The sequence below is a fragment of the Trichoderma reesei genome, assembly GCF_000167675.1.
Source record: "Trichoderma reesei QM6a unplaced genomic scaffold TRIREscaffold_34, whole genome shotgun sequence".
Taxonomy (NCBI): domain Eukaryota; kingdom Fungi; phylum Ascomycota; class Sordariomycetes; order Hypocreales; family Hypocreaceae; genus Trichoderma; species Trichoderma reesei.
Window position 1 is genome coordinate 21,472 of NW_006711181.1, and position 18,271 is coordinate 39,742.

Genomic DNA, 18,271 nt, shown 5'->3' on the forward strand with positions numbered 1-18,271 from the left:
TATAGAGGATTGATCCTGCTTCATCACCGCACCTACTGTACCTCGGCTGGTTGTCTCCCGCTCTGGCCATCTGATGGGCACCTTGATAGCCGATACTAAGGTACTAATAGCGAGGGCTGGCCCCACCTGCAACCCCCCCCATGCACCTGCTGTCCAGCTCCTTCTGCAGCGGGTCAAATGCCCTCGAGCCCACATGATGCTTAATATCTCGATAGCCTCTGATGGCGCCTTTCCACTACTAGCTACTAACCACCTTCGAGCAAATTTGACAGATCAACCTTGATGTCCGTCCTTTTCCTCAACAATGCTTCCTCGATGAACGTCTTAACCCGCCGCCATGCCACGGCCGTGGCGGGCTCTTACCTCTTCTCGCTCTCAGCACCCTTGCAACGCCGCCTTGCAAGCTCTTCTGCTGTGCGCCAAGCTGTGAAAACTCCTCCAGCAAAAGGGACCCCTCCCCCTCCATCCCGCGTGACGAGATCATATAAACCGTCCGTCTCTCTCTCTGTTCCATATGCCGTCCTTGTTTCATTCTGCCTCTGAGCTCCTAATGACTCCCCACTGACGCGAACCGCCGATAACAGCACACAGAAACCCTTCTCTTCGCCATCATCACCATCACCACCACCACCACCTCCTCCTGAACCTCCCAAAGCAGACACCCTCCTCACCATCTGGCGCCGTGCTTGGCTCCCTCTAACAGGCGCCTCCCTCCTCGCTGGCTTCCTAGGCTTCTACATCTTCGGCACAACAGTCGCAACCATCAAGTCATCTCCGTCCTCCCCCTCCTCCTCCTCATCATCCCATCCCTGCGAACATGCCACCCCCACCGGCCGTCCCCCCGCCCTGACGGGCGACAACGCAGAGCAGTTCGACAAGGAGCTCAACCTCCCCGAGTGGTGGATGGGCATCACCAAGCTCCGCAAGAAGCTCGCCGCCCACGCAAAGGGCGCCGTCCTCGAGCTCGCCATGGGTTCCGGCCGCAACCTCGAGTACTACAACTGGGAGCCCCTGAGCACCGCCGTCGAGGCCGCCCGCACCGGCAACATCCCGCCTCCCAAGGTGCCTCAGGGAATCACCTCCTTCACGGGGCTCGACATCTCCGTCGACATGCTTGACGTCTCGCGCAAGCGGCTCGCAAAGTCCGTCCCGCCCATGGCCTCCTCCGCGCCCGTCGTCAAGGCCTCGTCCATGGCCGACCACACCGGCGGCCAGCTCTCCTTCCTGGACGGCCACGTCCGCCTCGTCAACTCGGACGCGCACCACCCGCTGCCGCCGCCCGCGCACACCGACAAATACGACACCGTCATCCAAACATTTGGCCTCTGCTCCGTCTCCGACCCGGTCGCTGTGCTGTCCAACCTCGCAACCGTCGTCCGACCCGGCACCGGCCGCATAATCCTCCTCGAGCACGGCAAAGGCTACTACGGCCTGGTGAATGGCTTGCTGGACAAGAACGCGGGAAAGCACTTTGCAAAGTACGGGTGCTGGTGGAACAGGGACATCGAAGGCATCGTCGAAGATGCCGTGGCCGCGACGCCCGGCTTGGAGGTGGTCAAGATCGAACGGCCAAACATCACTCAGATGGGGACCCTGGTTTGGGTCGAGCTGAAAGTGGCGGCCAACGACAAGAAGACCTGACACTCCAATGGTGTCGTGATGATTTGAGTTGCATAGAAAGCGGAATCTTTCTTGTTATGAATGAGTGGCATGCTCTGTTGTATGTACTCCTCTTCTTCTTTTTCTGGTTTTGTCCAAACGCCCCTTTTTCACAAGCACTCCTCTCATGGCTCCCTTTTTGGTGTCGTCTTTCTCATCTTCTCATCATCCCCAAAGTATAGTGAGAGTCATCTAGTATATCTACAGGAGTGGGAGTCTGTCTCTCCGCAAATGTCCATCCACATCATTCATACAAATACAAAACCATCCAACGCCAGCTCCTTTTCCTTTGAGTATACCCGGTTCCCTGCGCCATCCCAATGATAATAAAAAAAAAGCTGAAGAAACAATAGAAGAGGAGAGAAATCAGCAGGCGTCCAGCAAACAATCGAGCTCGTCGATCTCAATGCTTTCGGCGCCCTTGCCCCATTCGAACAAGTTGTTTAACCTCAACCAAGCGTCGGCATCGTCTTCTTTCCGACCAGCGGGTATGCTCGGCTTGATGGAGGGGCTAGCCAGGAATATGGTAGCTGCGTTGGTGCGATTATCAGCAAACCACGCGTCGTCTCTGTAGTAGTCCATCATGGCGACGTTCTGACGCTCGACGGTTTCAGACTGGGGGGCCTCTGCGTTGAGTTTGCGCTTCTGCAGATGGCCAGCAGTCTGTGTGAACTCCCGCTCATCCTTCTCGAGAGGCGGAGAGTTGTTGCGAGGACCCAAAATGGGCCTCCGGTGTGAAGAAAAGGATCCGATGGGCGTCATGGGCATCGCCACATCGTCATCGGCATTGTCATATTCGGTAGCTGACAGATCCACCTCTGGAGAAGGGCTCAGTTCTCGCCGTCTGGCCTCGATATCATCGGAACCAGAATCCTCCGTAAGGGAGACTGATGGGGTGACAGAAGCAGCCTGGAGACTTGCGTTGAAGTCGGGAAGCGCTTGTCTGGGCTGAGTGGTGAGGAAATAGTAAGTGCGTCGGGGATGTACTGTCTCGAGCTCCTTAGCCAACGGACAGGGGTTCGAGGCAGACCAGCAAGGCCGCTTCATGTACGAGGCGAGGCGGGATGAGATGATGGCGCACTGGTTCGCAGACCTGTGAAGCGACGGTATTAGCAAGGCGCGCGCGAGAAACTGGACAGCGAGAGAGGGATAACATACTGCTGTACAGACGTCAGGGACTGTGCAAGGACAGTCGCCAACTCCTTAATCAAATGGGGGCGGTTGCCGGTTGACTGCAGCTGGACAACAACAGCCTCGACAATGTCGTCCTTGATGCTCTCGAGATCGATCTTGTGCGCCTCGTCGGCATCGGCCATCTCCTCGCTGATGGCGCGGGTAGGCGACGGAGGCGGGGTATTCTCAATGGCCATCGAGGAGGAGGAGGAGGAGGGTTCTGTCGCGGTATGTGATCTCTTGGTGCGCTTGTTGGGGTGTGCTTCTGGCGATTCCGAGCGCGAGGAACTCGATGACGCCGGCGTGGCTGAGGCTGAGGACGCTGAGGCGGCGCGGGAGCTGCTCTTGGATGCGGCGGCGCGAGAGGCGTGCGTGACGGGGATGTGAATGCCCAGGCTGGGCAGGGACAGCGATTTGCGGCGCGTGTTGTAAGGCATGGTGATGGATGAGGTGAGGGTTGTTGGTTGTATTATTCTCGGGATATGAGGTTATGAAAAGAATCAGGTATTAAGATACGGATGTAATTGGATTGGAGGAAAGACGTAATAATGCAGTTGCAGGTGAACCGGTGGTGGCGAAGAAGGAGATCGACGGAGAGAAGCAAGGTAAGGTATGTATGTAAGAGGGAGGCAAGGAGGAGGAGAGACACGGATCGACTACAGGCTGGCTCGCACAAGGACAGGACAGGCAGCAGACGACAAGAGTCACGGGAGGGGAGAGAGAGTGGATGGGATGATGACGATGGTGCTGTTGTTTGGGTTTGGGGGGGTTTCAGTTTGCACGAAGGAGTCTCTCCGATCACAAGTGCCCGAGGCAAGACGGGCACGATGGTCTCTCGAGGGGCGGGCAAAAATAACAAGAATAAAATGAAATAATAATAATAAGGAGGAGATCGAACTCGGAGAAGAGGAGGAGGGCGGTCTACGATGTGGACGGGGAATGAGGATGAGTGATTGGGAGGGGGGGGAGAGAGAAGAGCGAGCCACCGACGACGACGACGACCACGACGAGGAGGAGGAGGACCGGTCCAAAAAGCTCAGGCGATTTTTCGAACTTTTTTTTTTTTTTTTTTTTTTTTTTTTTTGCTGGCGTTGGCGGGCCAGGCCAGAAAAAAATCGAAAAAAAAAGTTCAAGCTCTCGTGCTTGCTGCCTTTTTTTTCCTTCTTTTTTTCCTTCCCCGAGAACCCTATTGGCCAGAGGGGCCCTGTCACGGCTGCCGAAGTGGGGGGCGCTAAACGTCAGTTGTGTCGCACGGACCACTTTTAACTGTTGCAGCAAGCAGCAGCAGCAGCAGCAGCAGGTGGGGTCGTGCTTTGCCTCAAAGAGAAAAGAAAAAAAGAGCCCCATTTGCTTTTTGCTTTGCTTTGCTTTGCTTTGCTGCAACTTTGCTGCTGGGAAGGCAGGCAGGCAGGGAGGAGAGGGGAATGGAGGGTCCCCGCTTCAAGTCCTCCGAGGCGCCGGGTCCTTTGACGAAAATGGCAAGAAGCGGATGTCATATATGTACATAGGCTGGTGGCTGGTGGCTGGTGGCTGGCATGCCTTTCTTGCGGGTACAGTACTGTTCATAGGTAGTGGGGTTTGAGAAAAGAAGAAAGAAGTGGGCATGAGAGCGGGTGGGGCGGGGGGGGGGCGCCTGCCAGAGAAAGATTGGCAGCAATCGCCACTCTCTGGTTGGTCCGCTGCCTCGGCACATCCAAGGGAAACTGCGAACTCGAGTGGGTTTTGCTTTCCACAGTTTCCTTTTTTTTTTTTTTTTTTTTCTCCTGCTCCCACATATTTTTTCTCTTTTCGTTTAGATCGCCCCCCTGGTTCGATGAGGTAAAAGAAATAAGAAATTGAAAAAAACATGAGAAATGGACGAAGAAGGAAAGAAGGGGTCTTATTTTCAGAGGGTCCCTCAGGTTCATGTTCCTGGGAGGATGATGTACCTAGGTACCTTAGGTATCGTATGTACCTGGTGTACCTTGTAGGAGAGAGGGCCTGGGACCACATTGATCCAATGGAGACAATTCGAAATTGATCTTTTTGGGTCGCCGACTTGCTTCTAGAACCAAGAGGCAAGACGCGAACGATACGGAGCTTCGGTATCGCTGAGGTCTAGCGCCTTTGTAGGCCGGTCGGTTGGAGCGTATGGACGTCATGGCAATTGGGAGGAATGGTATTGGATCGATTGCATAATGAACAGTTCATAGGTAATCGATCCCCCTCTCGAGCAACCAAGCCAGATTGGAGAAAGGCTTCTAGAACACGCAGCACATCATCAGCACATCAATCACCACAAGGGGAAAGGGAGAGGCAAGATTCAGGGTCGCTAATCATGATGCAACCGGGTTATTAGACCGAACCATTAGTACTGTAGTCAGCTCCGTAGGTATGTGAACGGTATGTGAACGACGACAAGAGACAAGGAAAAAGCAAAACATACCGAGGATCATCAGAGGGGAAAAGGGAAAAAGGCCTCGTGCCACCAAATGCCGCCTGGCGTGGCCATTGGCAAATCATGGAGGATGGAGTAATACGTACTCCATTTCTCGCTCACATATTTTCGGACAAGGGTTCATTCATGACAGGGCATGATTTTTACTTACAGCAAGGTGCCTCCCCCGCTGTCGATTTTTCTTCGTTCGCTACGTGCCTTTTTTTTTTCTTCCAACCCCTGGCGATTGGAGAAGCACCGCATGGACATGGGCATGGGGGGCCCCTCTTCTGTCAAGGGTCCGGACGTGTTGTGGGGGGCCCGCTGCGAGACAAAGAGAGAAAAAAAGAAAAGAGAAAAAAAAAGGCGCCCTAAGCGATAAAGACGCAAGGGCCAGTGGAGGAATAATGACACAGAACAACAGACAGGACGGACGGGTCACGAGAGTCAGTCTGGACGTGGTTCATCGCGAGAGGAGAGAGAGAGAGAGAGAGGGCGGGAGGGAGGGAGGAGACGTGTTCGATTGATATGAGATATGGAGCTCAATGCGCTGACCGGACAGGCCTTTGCCGAGATGAGAGCGGACTGTTTGTGTCGATGACGATGATGTTCTGCCGTCTTTGAGGTACGGAGTGCCGTGTTCTAATACTCGTAGCTGAAGGGAGCGGTGGTCACGAAGCAAGCAGAGCCGACCAGGACGGCCATTGAGCCATTTTGTCGCTCGTATGATTGCCCGCTGTCCGAGGAGCTTGGACAAATTCGTTGGAAAATCGACGCGTGCTGCTGCTGCTGCTGCTGCTATTATTACCGCTTCGCGCTCGTGCTAATAACGAGACGCACCATAGAACAGCCGGACCGGCAGTCAAGTCAGTTACTGAGTTAGTCGGCCAGTCACCTGATGCATTAATACACCGCTGTCCCTTTTGTCTTGAGGCACCCGGTCCATGTGGCTTCTGTGTGCACGGTTCTGCTTCTTCTTTTTGTGGCGCCCCGGCAGTATTCGGTATTCGGTACATGCATTCCGAGCCGAGAATAGCTTCCCGCTCAATGTTACCCAAGCATTCATTGCTCTCGCCTCAGTCGAGCAGGTCGGTACAAGGCCTGCAGCGTGTGTGAAGTCCTGTAGATAGTAGTTGTACTTGCAAATGTCCGTCGACCGGGCCCAGTTGTGCCTTTCTGCGCGTCCACCTTGTGCTGTGCTGTGCCGCTGTCCTCCATACGACCATATAGGACCTAATTAGGCCAAATGCTTGAGACAAGGGGCAGAGAGACAAGAGGCAGAGACAGGCCGGTTGCATTGACCAGCCGCGATTCTCCGCAAGGACCCTGAAAAGACATCCCTCCCTCTCTCCACAGGTGGCCCGTAATAACTGGACGAACTGCTCCGTCGCGGGATGGAGAGACATCTGTAGCAAAGTGTCTCACTGGGGTCTCACAGCCTCGTTGCAGTCAGTCAATCAAAACGCCCTCTCCACGCGTGTCTCAGTTGCTCAACCTCAACGCGCCCTTGACGGCGTATTCGTCTGCGTCGCAGCTGGGCCAGCCTGTGACGACGCACTCGTTCTTCTCCTTGCCGCCGTCCAGGCCGTTCCAGCGTAGCCCGTTGCCCATCCCCAGCCTCCACCAGAGGCCCCAGTATCCCTCCTCAAACAGCTTCATCCACAACCGCACAACGGGCATGCGCAGCCACAGGGCGTAGTACCTCCACCACTTGACGCTGTAGCCCACAATGACGGACGGGTCCATGACCACCGGCGCGCCGCCTGTAACGTTGGTGATGGCCAGCGGCAGCAGCATGCATTCCGAGATGATGCACTCCGGGGGCTGCTGGAAGCGCAGCGTGTCGGCGTCCCAGCCCGCGTCGCTGCTGCGCAGGGGCGGCTCGAGGAGCATGTCTCCATCGAGCACCACGATGCCGTTCCAGCAGGTGCCGACCTCGAGCACGCGCTGCTCGCGCACGGCTCGCCGGTCTCTCTCGGACGCGAAGAAGGGCCAGAAGCCGCTAGCTGTCCGCCCGCAGCGATCGCGGAGCACCCACGTGTCGTACAGCGTTGCGCCGTCCATGTCGATGCTGCACGCCATCCGTCTCTTGCCCGGCCTGGTCGCGTGTGCACCATTGACGTTGACATCATCTCCCCCGACCGCTGCCACCAGCTTGAGCACGTCGGTGTGGTGATAGACGACATCGTTGAGCAGCACCACGTTTTCGAATCGCCGGTTGAGCTGGCCGAGCGGCTCCAGGGCGCCGTTGCGCAGGTTAGCCATGTAGCCCATCCTGTGTCGGATGCTGTGCCAAGGGTTCTCGGGCGGATCGCCGCGCAAATCCGTCGTGATGTTGACGCTGTGCGCCACGCCGCGCCTGGTGAGTTCGCGACCAAAATGCAGCAGCTTGCTGGCCGTGTTGTCCTCGCTGTCGTTCTCCGTCAGGGAGACGTAGACGTTGGGGCGCCCCAGCACATCGATGAGCTCGAGCGTCTGCGCTGTCCACGAGTCTAGCACCTCGTCATTGTTCCAGAAGGACGCGGCGATGAAGTAGCTCGCGTTGCGCGCCCGGTGCGCCTGCAGCGTTGGCGAAGAGGCCACGAGGGACGACGCCGTGGGGAACGGCGATGAGAGGCCCTTTGTGTAAGCCCACAGGCTGAGAAGGGCACCGCTCAGCCAGAGCAGCAATTGGGCCGCCCCCTGTCTGCTGGCCCTCGGGGACGACGAAGACGAGCCATTGGACGGCAGCAGAAAGCTCCTCCTCCTCCTCTTGCGCCTCGTCGCTGCGTCAGACGGAGAGAAGTGCTGCCACGCGGCGAGGACGACGCTGGCGGGTATGTAGACGAGCACGAGGGCGAGGTATATGCTGAGCGGCGTCGAGTTGTGCGTGAAGAGGAGAGGCGAGACGCGGAAGTAGAGCGCAGGCAGCGCCACCAGGTAGACGTGGTGGAAGCGCCCAAGGTGGCGGATGAGCATCGCGATGCGGCTGCGGGCGCGGGCCGTCACGGCGTGGCTGAAGAAGGGCTTGGAGTGGCCATGGCCGTCGTCTCGAAGCTTGTCGCTGCTGGTGCTGCTGCTGCTGTCGTCGTCGTGGTCCTTGTCGTGACTGCGGTTGCGGCTGTGGGTGTGCGAGTCGAGGCTGAAGCCGGTGTCGGTCATTGCTGTGCTGCTGCTGCTGGAGGGCAAGATTCAAGACATTCTGATGGGTGAGGAGGGGGTGGAGACGGAGGATTACATAGGTAGACCTAGCTTGAGCTGTTGTCGACAGCACTAAATCATCGGGAAAGTTACCCTACAACTCGACACCTCTATGTGTATCCCGAGGCTTCAATCTACGTCCAACAGAGAATAATGCCATGTTACAAATCAATTCGCAGGCAGCTTCATCGACAATGATTCATCTGCAAAAGCTTTGATTGCGATATCGCGTGTTCGATCCAATGTTTGTCAACTTGATAGCTCCATGTCTAGCAGTTACCAATTCCCCAGCTAGCCTCAATATGTCATGCAGCTTACCAAAGCATCTGTTGTCAAAACGCAAAGAAGAGTCACTCAAAGGGCGCGCGATACACCTCCGTGAACCGCATACGGAATAGGCAGACTTGTTACCCGCTGCTCTCTCTTACACAAGCCAAAGCTACAGCTGTAGTCATACAAGAAGGACATCGACTAATATCAATCCAAACTCCCGTGTCCGGAGCAGAGCTGTGAGTAACATGATTCGATAAATCACACCATATAAATAAGTAGGTAGACGCAGTACAAGATTCAAGGCGTCTACATATAAAAGACAACCTTTGCACCTCCAACGCCCTCATCACCATCATCATCATCACCACCACCACCACTCCCAATATCTTCACCCACCGCCATAATGGAGCTCCCCTTCATCACCCTCGACGTCTTCACCCGCACCCGCTTCCGCGGCAACCCCCTCGCCGTCGTCACCATCCCCGCCTCCCTCCCCAACAAGCCCACCCAGCAGCAAAAGCAGGCCATTGCCCGCGAGTTCAACCTCTCCGAGACCGTCTTCATCCACGACGTCCCCGACCCGGCCGCCGACCGCTCCCGCCGCATCGACATCTTCCTCACCTCGGCCGAGATCCCCTTTGCCGGCCACCCCACCATCGGCGCCGCCGTCGCCCTGCTCCGCTCCGGCGCCGCCGACCATGACTCTGAGAACCAGCAGCCCCCGGTCACCGAGCTCGTCACAAAGGCCGGCCGCATCGCCGTCGTCCGCACCGGAGCCGACTCCGCCTCCGCCACCGTCCCGCACAACGTCCACCTGCACGCAAAGACCCTCACCGCCCACGCCGGCATCTTCGCCGCCGACCTGCAGCCCAGCGAGGACGTCCGCCGCCTCGAGCTCGACGCCCCCGTCTTCAGCCTCGTCAAGGGCGTCACCTTCGCCCTCGTCGAGCTGCCCTCCCTCGAGATGCTCGCCCACGTCGCCGTCGGCCCCGTCGAGTTCAAGCCCGAGGGCTTCCTCGACGACGGCTGGCAGCAGGGCTTCATCGGCCGCTTCTACTACGTCCGCACCGGCGACTCCACCGTCGACGACGACGGCGTCCCCGTCGTCCGCCTGCGCACTCGCATGGTTGCCGAGGGCTTCGAGGATCCCGCCACCGGTGCCGCCTCCAGCTGCCTGGCCGCCTACCTCAGCACACAGGGCCGCGACAAGCAGACAACGCCCACGCGGAGGTACGACTTCACGCAGGGCGTCGAGATGGGCAAGGAGAGCTCCATCCGCGTCGACGTCAGCCTCAAGGACGGCGCCCTCGACACTGTTCTGCTGGCCGGCCCGGCAGTCCAGGTCATGCGTGGCACCATTACCGTTGAGTAGAGAGGCACATGTTTTCGGGGCAGAGAGTCACGGAGAAGAAAAAGAAGGAAAACAACTTTACTTGTGTCTTCGCATACTTGCATACAGTTTTTGCGTCTTTGAAACTGTCCATCATGAATTGTCGTCCTAATCCCAATGTAATCCGGCCAGGCCATTAACCTAGATGCTCCCATATGCGCCATGATATCGTCACCTGCTCTCACCCCTCTTCCCTGCCGTCATGTTGTTTTATCGTACATTAATACAAAGTATTACATTGATGCCGTCTGATCGGGTCCGCGCCCTCTCTTGTGTCCGGCCGCAGAAAGCTGAATCCCAACTTTTCTTGGACAATCGCAATTTTCCTTGCCGTCTAATCCCAAAGAAGAAAGAAAATGAAGTGGACAAACGGGTACAAACGAAAGAGAATGCCGAGAACGAAGTACCTAACGAGCCAACAAAACAAGAATGGTGCTTGGAAGTATGAAAAGAGAAAGAAAGGAAACAAAGGGCGGAAGAACAACAAGCAAGCCCGTTGCTCCGCCGGCACCAAGATCATGCAATAAAGCTCAGGGAGCTCTCTCTCCAAAGTAGTTTCGTGGCCTCGTATCGAATCCCCATCACTCCCGTCGACGTAAACTATACTCGTTGAATAACTGACGCAAACCGCTCGGCAACCTACGTGGTAGAATACATGTTAGCCATGTCTGTATCTTGTGCGGTCATTTGTGAGGCGGCTGATTGTAGAATTGTACATACCTCTGGAGTTGATCTGATGAAGGGAAGGTCAAAGAACATGATCTTCTCATTTTTGCAAAGTTCCACGACCGTGTAAATGAGCCCCCAGGGCTGCGGCCAGAATCCCACCAGTCGTTCCAGAAGGATTCGAGTAATCTCTTGGCGAATCTCCGTTTCCTCAGGGTCGTTCATGTCTTTCCCAAAGATGTGCTGAATGACCTGGCTGAAGAACTCGGTATGGGGATTGGGGAACCTCAGCTGGTTGACCATACTCGATACCAGATAATATCTGGCGTCGGGGGCCAGCTCGTGCACCAGCATGGACAACATGGCAGCCTCGGGCTCGTTTCCTGAAATGGGCGAGCCGGCGGTGGGCGGCGACCGCTCAGTGGCGTGGTGGCCGGCGTAGAGCACAACGGCACCGATGATCTGAGCATTCGCGGCGACGGGCACATGGCCAAAGGTCGTCTCGGTCGACGCCGTAATGGTGTGCGCAATCTGCGCCACTGCCTCCTCCGCTGGCCCGTTCTGGAAGATTTGATCCAGCACGCTCAAGAGCCCAGCTTCTGTCAGAGTGGCAACGGCCTCATCAACGAGGCCGGGATATGTCCTCAGCTCGTCTACCCGATCGCCCTTGAGGTTATCGACGGGCTTTCCGTAGTTTTGCTGAGGAGTGGCGGTCAGAACCGTGTTGATCAGCTGGATGCAGTGCGTCGGAATGAGGGCGCAGAACCGAACGTGGTTGGCTGCCAAGAAGTCAGGGAAGTCGTGGTGCAATATCACAAACAGCTTCACCGTTCCTCGGGAGAGCTCCTTGCCGGCATCCGAGACAGTAAGTGACTTGAGAAGCTCGCTCACGCAGCGAAGCAGCTGGCAGACAAGGTCTGCAAAGGCCTTCCATCCCGCATTGTCTGCCAGCTGCAGCAAGACAGGCAGAAAGGCTCGATGCTGAACGAGCGACAGCCATCCGAACGCGAAACCGGGGACAGCCTGGGGGCCAATGCTCTCCAGTCTGCTGGCAAGTCTCAGCATCACGTCGCGGCGGTCGTCTTCCGATAGCTCCTCGCAGACGGAATGGATGTCGTGGAAAAGCAGCGACAGCAGGCGGAAGAAGACCCTTTGGTTCAAATGGTCGGGGCGATTGATGTGATGATGGTTCAGAACCAGGGACACCAGCACCACAGCCGAGTCCAAGAAGGCTGCGCGTGCCACCAGCGATTCGGAAGACATGCTGGCAAAGGCGCCGATGAGCTTCGCCAAGGCATCCGTCGCCATGTAAGCATCCCCAAGAGCCCCGGTGTGCAGAATGTGCTCGTAACGCTCCACCGAGACGTCGACGCCGATGCGAACAAGGAAGAAGAAGTCGTCGCGGTTGCGAATGACTTGCCTTGCCTGCAGCTGCTGGATGAACATGGTCGTAGCTTTGCTGGACGCGTTGTGGTTGTTGCAAAGGTGCACCCACTCCTCAAAGACATATTCAAGTTGGTCCTGTTGAATCGCTTGTTCCTCAGACTCGGCTAGGCCTTGAGGCGGCTGAGAAGGAATGGAGCCCATCAGCTTGTTCTTCAGCCGCTGGCCGGTAGCAGAGCTGGGGTCTTCATTGACCCACGCCCACGCCGCCTCAAGTGTGCGTATGAAGTCGGCGTACAAGGCAATCGGCCGGTTGTTCAGGATCGTGAGGTCAAGCAGGTGTTCAAGAAACTCGAGCGAGTTGTCCTTGCGAGCTTCCAAGACCTTGGACATGGCGAGATCAATGTTTCGCCAATCAAGCAGATCGGTTCGGATCAATGCTGCGAGCAGAGGCAAGCTAAGGAAGCTGGGCCCTGGCTGCTGAGCGAACAAGGAGCGGACTCGACTGTTGAGGGCCGGACCAGAGATCTTTCTCAGTGTCTCCAACACATGGACAAGGCTCTCGAGCGTCAAGTTGTCCTCAACCTGCTGGAAGATGAGCGCGCTAATCTGCTCAGCGGCATAGATGGCAAACTCTTCCGAGTTCTGGGAGGTCTTGATGATGAGCTGCACAAGAGCATCGACAACGTCGAGGACAGGATGCGGCCTGGGCAGCCCCACGAAGTGATCCTCTCGAGCCTCGCCTGCCACGCGCAACAATTCCTGCAGCAGCTTGTTGACTCGCTCCGCCAGACCTCGAACGTCCATCTGGAATCCAGCGGCTCGTCCGTTGCCCATCGCATTGGCAGCGGCAAGGTTATGAACCGGAGCATAGGGTTGCAGCTGTGCGCCCAGCTGTTGGATCGAAGGAGTCTCCGCGGGGGTAGGAATGTTCGGCAGGGCAGTGTACGTCTCCTGCAGGACCTCATTTGCCAATGACCTTGTGGCCTCTGATGCAGATGGAGTGTGCGAGGCAACCGTGGAAGAAGTGGTGCGAGGCTGTCTGGCGAAGTCTTCGTAAATGGCCATCTGCTCAGCGTTGAGACCACCGGGCCTCGGCTGGATCTTGTACGGGCTTGGGATCGTCATGGCCCATCGGTTAATTCCGGTTGGGTGATACGGCTCGTTTGGATGCTGAAGGCGATGCCGCCTCCTGTGCTCTATGTCGCTCTCGAGCATCTCCTCAATTTCCGGCACGGCTCGCTCTTCGGCTTGCTTCTCAATGATGCTGCAAGCCAAGTCGAGATTGGAGTTGACGCACATGATGATGGTGCCCTCGGGAAGGCCTGAAGGCAAGTCGTTGGCAAGGCTCCTCATGTAGTTGGTCAAGTTTGCTCTAAGTGGCTCCTTTGACGTGACGAGAGCAAGGCTGCCAGCAGTAGCCTTGACCATGTTAATAGCCGACGTCCGGACGCGATTCTCATCGGGCTCGGCAATGAAGTCTTTTCGGATCATCTGCTGTGTTGATATGGCAGCGATAGTGACGGATCTGTCGACAACAGGCTGAATGATGTCCTGGAGAGCACGGGTGAGGGCTGACCGAACAATCTCGTGCAGTCTGCTGGTGCTGACAACCATTTCATTGGTGGGAGGAATGGTGATGAGCGGTCCAAGGTCTGGAATGGTTGGGACCTGAGGCGACAGGCCGGGCCCGACGGCCGAGCCCATTCCATTCAATGACAAGCTGTCAAAGGCTTCGAGCTGCTCCTGCACAAGCGCGTCTGACTCCTCCGCGACAGGACGGTTGAGAATCTCTCCAGAGGGTTCAATGCTCTTGTGATCGAGATTCAGGCCTTTGCACAGTACCTCGATTTCGAACTTGAGATTGAGCTTCAACTCGGCGTGGTGATAGAGCTCGATCAGCAGATGGATGATGTCCATAAGCCAAGGATTGGGAGGTCTGAAAACTGCCGAGTTTGCCGCCTGAATGAGCACCTTGCAGACGAACGGGATGACGACGATAAGCCGCTTCGTATCGTGAGCCTCGATAAGCAACTGCTTGAACGCAATGTTTCTGTGCTTTATCGGGTAGTCGCGGGCAAGGGTAAGCAGACCGAGCCACCCTCCGAGGTTCTTCAGGTGTGACCTCTCCGTCGAATTTTGCAGAGTCGCTTCAGAGTTGAGCATCCTAGACACACTGATATACGTCTCGCGAAGAACTTCGGCCCAAAGCGTCTTGTCTTCAAACAGCTTCACCAGCTCCAGATACACGTGATGGTAGTTGGGCTGCATCTTTGCGCGTTCTTCGACAAGATGGCTCGCGAACCACTGCTGGTACTTCCGTTCCAACATGTCGCGAAGCTCACTGCACATGGACTGCAATGTGCCTTCGGTGATGTTGTTCAAGACAAACTGGATCTTGCCTTGGGTCTCATCATCGGGATCCTCAAATTGAGCATCTGGAGGCGGTGGGTCGACGTTGATGGCTGTGAACGCCGGAGCAGGACGGTCAATGCTTGCTTGCTCATCACCGGTTCCGTTTGCAAAAGCATCGTTAGTAAAGCCTCCTCCATGCGGCGTGCCTGAACCATTGCGAGCGCGCGCAAGCTCCTCTTCGTGATCTCGAACGATCTCCTCCGCCTTCTTGAATGCCTCAGTCCCTTGAAGGCCGGGGATCTGCAGCAGCTGCTTGCAGAAACCTGGCCACTCCCTCAGACGCACCAAAAGCTGCATAAGCGCCTGCAAGCCAAACTTGAACATTGCATCGTCAGGCGTATGATCCCTCACTGCCTCTAGAATCATGCCAAGACCGATCTTCAAGGGCAGGTCAGAAATGAGTTTGTGTGATATGATGCCACCAAAGAGGACTGCGGTGGTGGCAAGGGCTTCGAGGGGATAGTCGACGTAGTGGTTGTACTCATCAAACAGACCGTGAATCATGCAGGCGAACACGTCTTGGTCGAGCGGATCGCGCGAATGTTTGTAGCGGTCCAGTATTTCGACGATTGTGCGGACCTGTATCTCATCGCCATACATCTTCTTGTAGTGCTCCTCCATCTTGCTGTTGGCGGCCTGCGGCAAAGCATTACCGTCCTTCCCGTTCGCATCAATGATATCGTCGTATCCTTCTCCATAATTAATCAGACGAGGGTACGCAGTGATGCAGTGACGCTGAACCAGAATGAGATCGAGGACTGGCGCTTTGGGAAGGAAATCCTCGAGTATCTGCAGCAGGGCTGAAACGGTCCGCACCTGGAGACTGGTACTAGTTTTCACAGGTGGCTGACCGTCTGGGGGTCGCTGGAACTGGATCTCGAGATTGGCCTTGATCATGAGGAACTGGAGAAGGGTTCGAGCAATCTCGTTGCTCCGATCGGCGTTGTACTGTGCCCACTTTGACAGATCCAGATAGCCCTCTGCGTGAGCAAAGGCCGCCAGGTCGATGCCAAAGCCATTGGGAAGGTAGACCAATTCCTCCAACCAGTTATGCTTGGCGGCATGATCGAAGATGAGGGGAAGATCAACAGGCTTGATAGCATGAGCATCAATAAGTCGCTGAACAACCCACTCCTTGTCCTTCTTCCAAAGGCTATCGAGGACGAAGTCGTATTCGGGGGAGCGCTTGTACAGGAACGTCTCGAAGAGCGAATTCAGGGTATCAATCGCCATGGCTGCCCAGGATTGTCTGGGAACCTCAAAGGCAGAGACAAGGAAAATGTCGAGGTTCGGGACGACAACTTCCTGGAACAATCGCTTCGCCTCAACGCTCTGCGAGGCGTGAACAGAGTTGAGGGCGACGTTGAAAATTGCCGACAGCGCGGCCACGGATACAAGAGGATGCTTGACAACGGCGGCGGCACGTTCCTGCACGTTTGGTGCAGAGTTTACGTAGTCGTCAAGTGTAATGCTCCGTTGAAGGCCGGGAATCGTGGTCGCGTCAAGTTGATCGGGCCCCAGGGAAGCATAGGCGCTCACGAACGACAGCTGCGCTTCCGGCTCACTCCACGAACCACCCCAGAGACGCTGAATATCGAGGTTATTAGCTGGCTCCTCGGCAATTGGCAGCAGAGCTTTGTAGAGCCGCAAGAATTGGGCAGACGAGATGCGTGCCGACGGCTGGTCGAAACAGAGAACGACCTCTGTCCAGTCAAAAGTCTTGGGTACATGGCGTTGGATGGCCTTGACGAGGACGGCAGGGTCGTGAGGAGGATTCTGGCTAATGGTGGTGTACGTTAGTGCGGCAGAGACTTGCTCGGGACCTAGCTGGATGTTGCTGGGACGCCCTCGCAGGAACTGGAAGCATGACTCTTCATCCTTGGTGAAATCGGGCCCAGCCTTTTGGATGTAGCGAGCCAAGGAGTTGGCCGGCCGATCGGCCAGGACTCTGCTGATATCGAGAGCCGCCAGCACTTCGGAGGGAGGCGCTTGATCGACGGATAGGTATCGCTTTGCAACGGCATTCTGAAGATCTCGGCGGGAGGCGGCATTGAAGCTCGGAGGATAGTATTGCAGAAACCTGTCAATGATGAGTGAAACAAAGGCGGGCGTCAAATCAGCGTGGGCTTCGATGTCCGGCCGAGAGATGATGTCCATGAAGGTGGGGAAGTTAGTCGACAGGATAGCGTCCGCTGCAGTGAAGATGAAATGTTAGTCGGAAAAGGTCACGGAGTGGACAAGCAGGATGTTTGAGACAAGCATCAAGCTAGTACAAGCCACAGCAGATAGGTAGGTTTTGCCATACCTTTGGTCTTCAAGTCGGGACGAGAGCCCAGTTTGAATGCCAGAGCCAACAATGTCTTTTCCAATGCATCGAGCTTGAAATGCTCCATGAAGGTCGACAGGTCAAAGTCGCGAAATATGTCTTCCGTGCCACTCTCGATCGACTCTGCAATTTTCGTTGCTTGATCGGGATCGTGTGCAATCTTGCGCATCTCGCCGACGAGGATGTGGTAGTTGCCGGGGTTGGCGACGGGCCTGTTGAGGCCAGGGAAGATCTGGGGCGCATTGCCCGCCACCAACCGGGTGAAGTATTTGGAAAAGACCTCCATGCCGTGTTCATCGATAAGCTGTAACCGGCGAGTCCAGTTAGAGGCTTTGCCGGTCTGCACGATTTCCTGGCGGGCTGCAGACACTCACCTTTCTTAATTGCTCGACTTGCAGCTCCCACTTGGCACGATCCTTATCCTCCTTAATGGTGCTGAGCAAGAGATAGACTTGGGCGACGACAATTTTCGTCAGGGAGTTGGCCCCCGTTGGACTGCTTATGCCAGGACTTGCGCCAGCTGTCAGGATGCCAGTGTGCGATGGATGGGGTGAATGGTTACTGCCAGTCTGAAGGGTCTGCGCAGGATTTGGTGAGAATGATCCCGCTCTTTGTGGAGGGACCATGGAGGGAAATAGACAGCGGTCGAGACTGAATCTTGAGGCGGCGGTAGGGCCCACGGCAGGTCGGGCGGCTGGCTGTAGGCGTGAGAAGGCGGGAAACAGGACGACTATCAGCTGAAGGGGCCAAGAGGTGCTCCTACATGCGGGGGGGATCGAGGGCGCTGAGGAGGTGGGCGAGACTCGTCAAGTCAAGGCTGCTGAGGCGAAGCTTTGCTGGTGCGGGACGGCGACCAAAAGTCAAAGTGGGTTCACGTGAAGACTCGTAGGTGATTGCCGGAAAAAGAGGCCGAATTGCCAGATGCAGGGAGGGGAAGAGAGGCTCGAACAGAGGCTCGGAGAGGGAGAGCGGGAGCAGCAGCTGGCAGCGGCAGGGCGGCGAGGCGAGCGGAAGCGTCGAGATGGGACTGAGCGTCGGCGAGACTGGGGATTGGGTGCAGGATGGAGTGCGAGAGGCTGTCGCAGTGCCGCAGAAAGAATCGTAGCCCGCCTTTGTCATGACAGGGTGGCAGCCCGCGTTGGGCTGGACCATCAGGTACGTGCAATGTCACGTGATGCAGCACTGGCGTTGCTGGGCCAACGTCCAAGCCCCACAAGCAAGCGCCAGTTCGGCGCCTGAGGTGAAGGCAGGTGCAGTGCTGTGGCCGCCGTATTTGGGTGCTTTGGGTGCTGCCAGGGGCACTTACAGCCTCTTATACGCAAACAAGACCGCTGCAACTACCTACAACTATACCTACGCGCATCGTGCATCTTGCATCTGCAACGCCTGT

The 18,271-nt window shown here is 56.4% G+C and overlaps 5 protein-coding genes across 5 annotated transcripts; 2 read left to right on the forward strand and 3 right to left on the reverse strand.

Moving 5' to 3' along the window:
* Positions 1 to 300: 300 nt before the first annotated feature.
* On the forward strand, positions 301 to 1,641 carry TRIREDRAFT_124094 (uncharacterized protein; the record flags this gene model as incomplete). The annotated part of the gene is made up of 2 exons (XM_006969498.1): positions 301 to 491; positions 585 to 1,641. The coding sequence occupies exons 1-2, from the start codon at positions 316 to 318 to the stop codon at positions 1,639 to 1,641; spliced, it is 1,233 nt and encodes a 410-aa protein (XP_006969560.1). The 5' UTR covers positions 301 to 315.
* Positions 1,642 to 2,025: 384 nt separating this feature from the next.
* On the reverse strand, positions 2,026 to 3,269 carry TRIREDRAFT_82260 (uncharacterized protein; the record flags this gene model as incomplete). Its single annotated transcript, XM_006969522.1, has 2 exons — positions 2,026 to 2,752; positions 2,818 to 3,269. 2 exons carry the CDS (start codon positions 3,267 to 3,269, stop codon positions 2,026 to 2,028), a joined length of 1,179 nt encoding a protein of 392 aa, XP_006969584.1.
* A 4,127-nt stretch (positions 3,270 to 7,396) lies between these two features.
* Positions 7,397 to 7,801, reverse strand: TRIREDRAFT_70223 (uncharacterized protein; the record flags this gene model as incomplete). Its single annotated transcript, XM_006969523.1, has 1 exon — positions 7,397 to 7,801. A coding segment is annotated over one exon (405 nt), but the record flags the coding sequence as incomplete, so codon positions are not given.
* A 1,282-nt stretch (positions 7,802 to 9,083) lies between these two features.
* TRIREDRAFT_124097 (phenazine biosynthesis PhzC/PhzF protein) lies at positions 9,084 to 10,174 on the forward strand. The gene has a single exon (XM_006969499.1). The coding sequence runs from the start codon at positions 9,105 to 9,107 to the stop codon at positions 10,071 to 10,073; it is 969 nt and encodes a 322-aa protein (XP_006969561.1). The 5' UTR covers positions 9,084 to 9,104; the 3' UTR covers positions 10,074 to 10,174.
* Positions 10,175 to 10,730: 556 nt separating this feature from the next.
* On the reverse strand, positions 10,731 to 17,507 carry TRIREDRAFT_70218 (uncharacterized protein; the record flags this gene model as incomplete). The annotated part of the gene is made up of 3 exons (XM_006969524.1): positions 10,731 to 16,747; positions 16,861 to 17,185; positions 17,256 to 17,507. The coding sequence occupies 3 exons, from the start codon at positions 17,505 to 17,507 to the stop codon at positions 10,731 to 10,733; spliced, it is 6,594 nt and encodes a 2,197-aa protein (XP_006969586.1).
* Positions 17,508 to 18,271: the final 764 nt, after the last annotated feature.

Coding starts and splice junctions, on each gene's coding strand:
- TRIREDRAFT_124097 (XM_006969499.1), top strand. CDS start 9,105: ATGGAGCTCCCCTTCATCACCCTCGACGTCTTCACCCGCACCCGCTTC.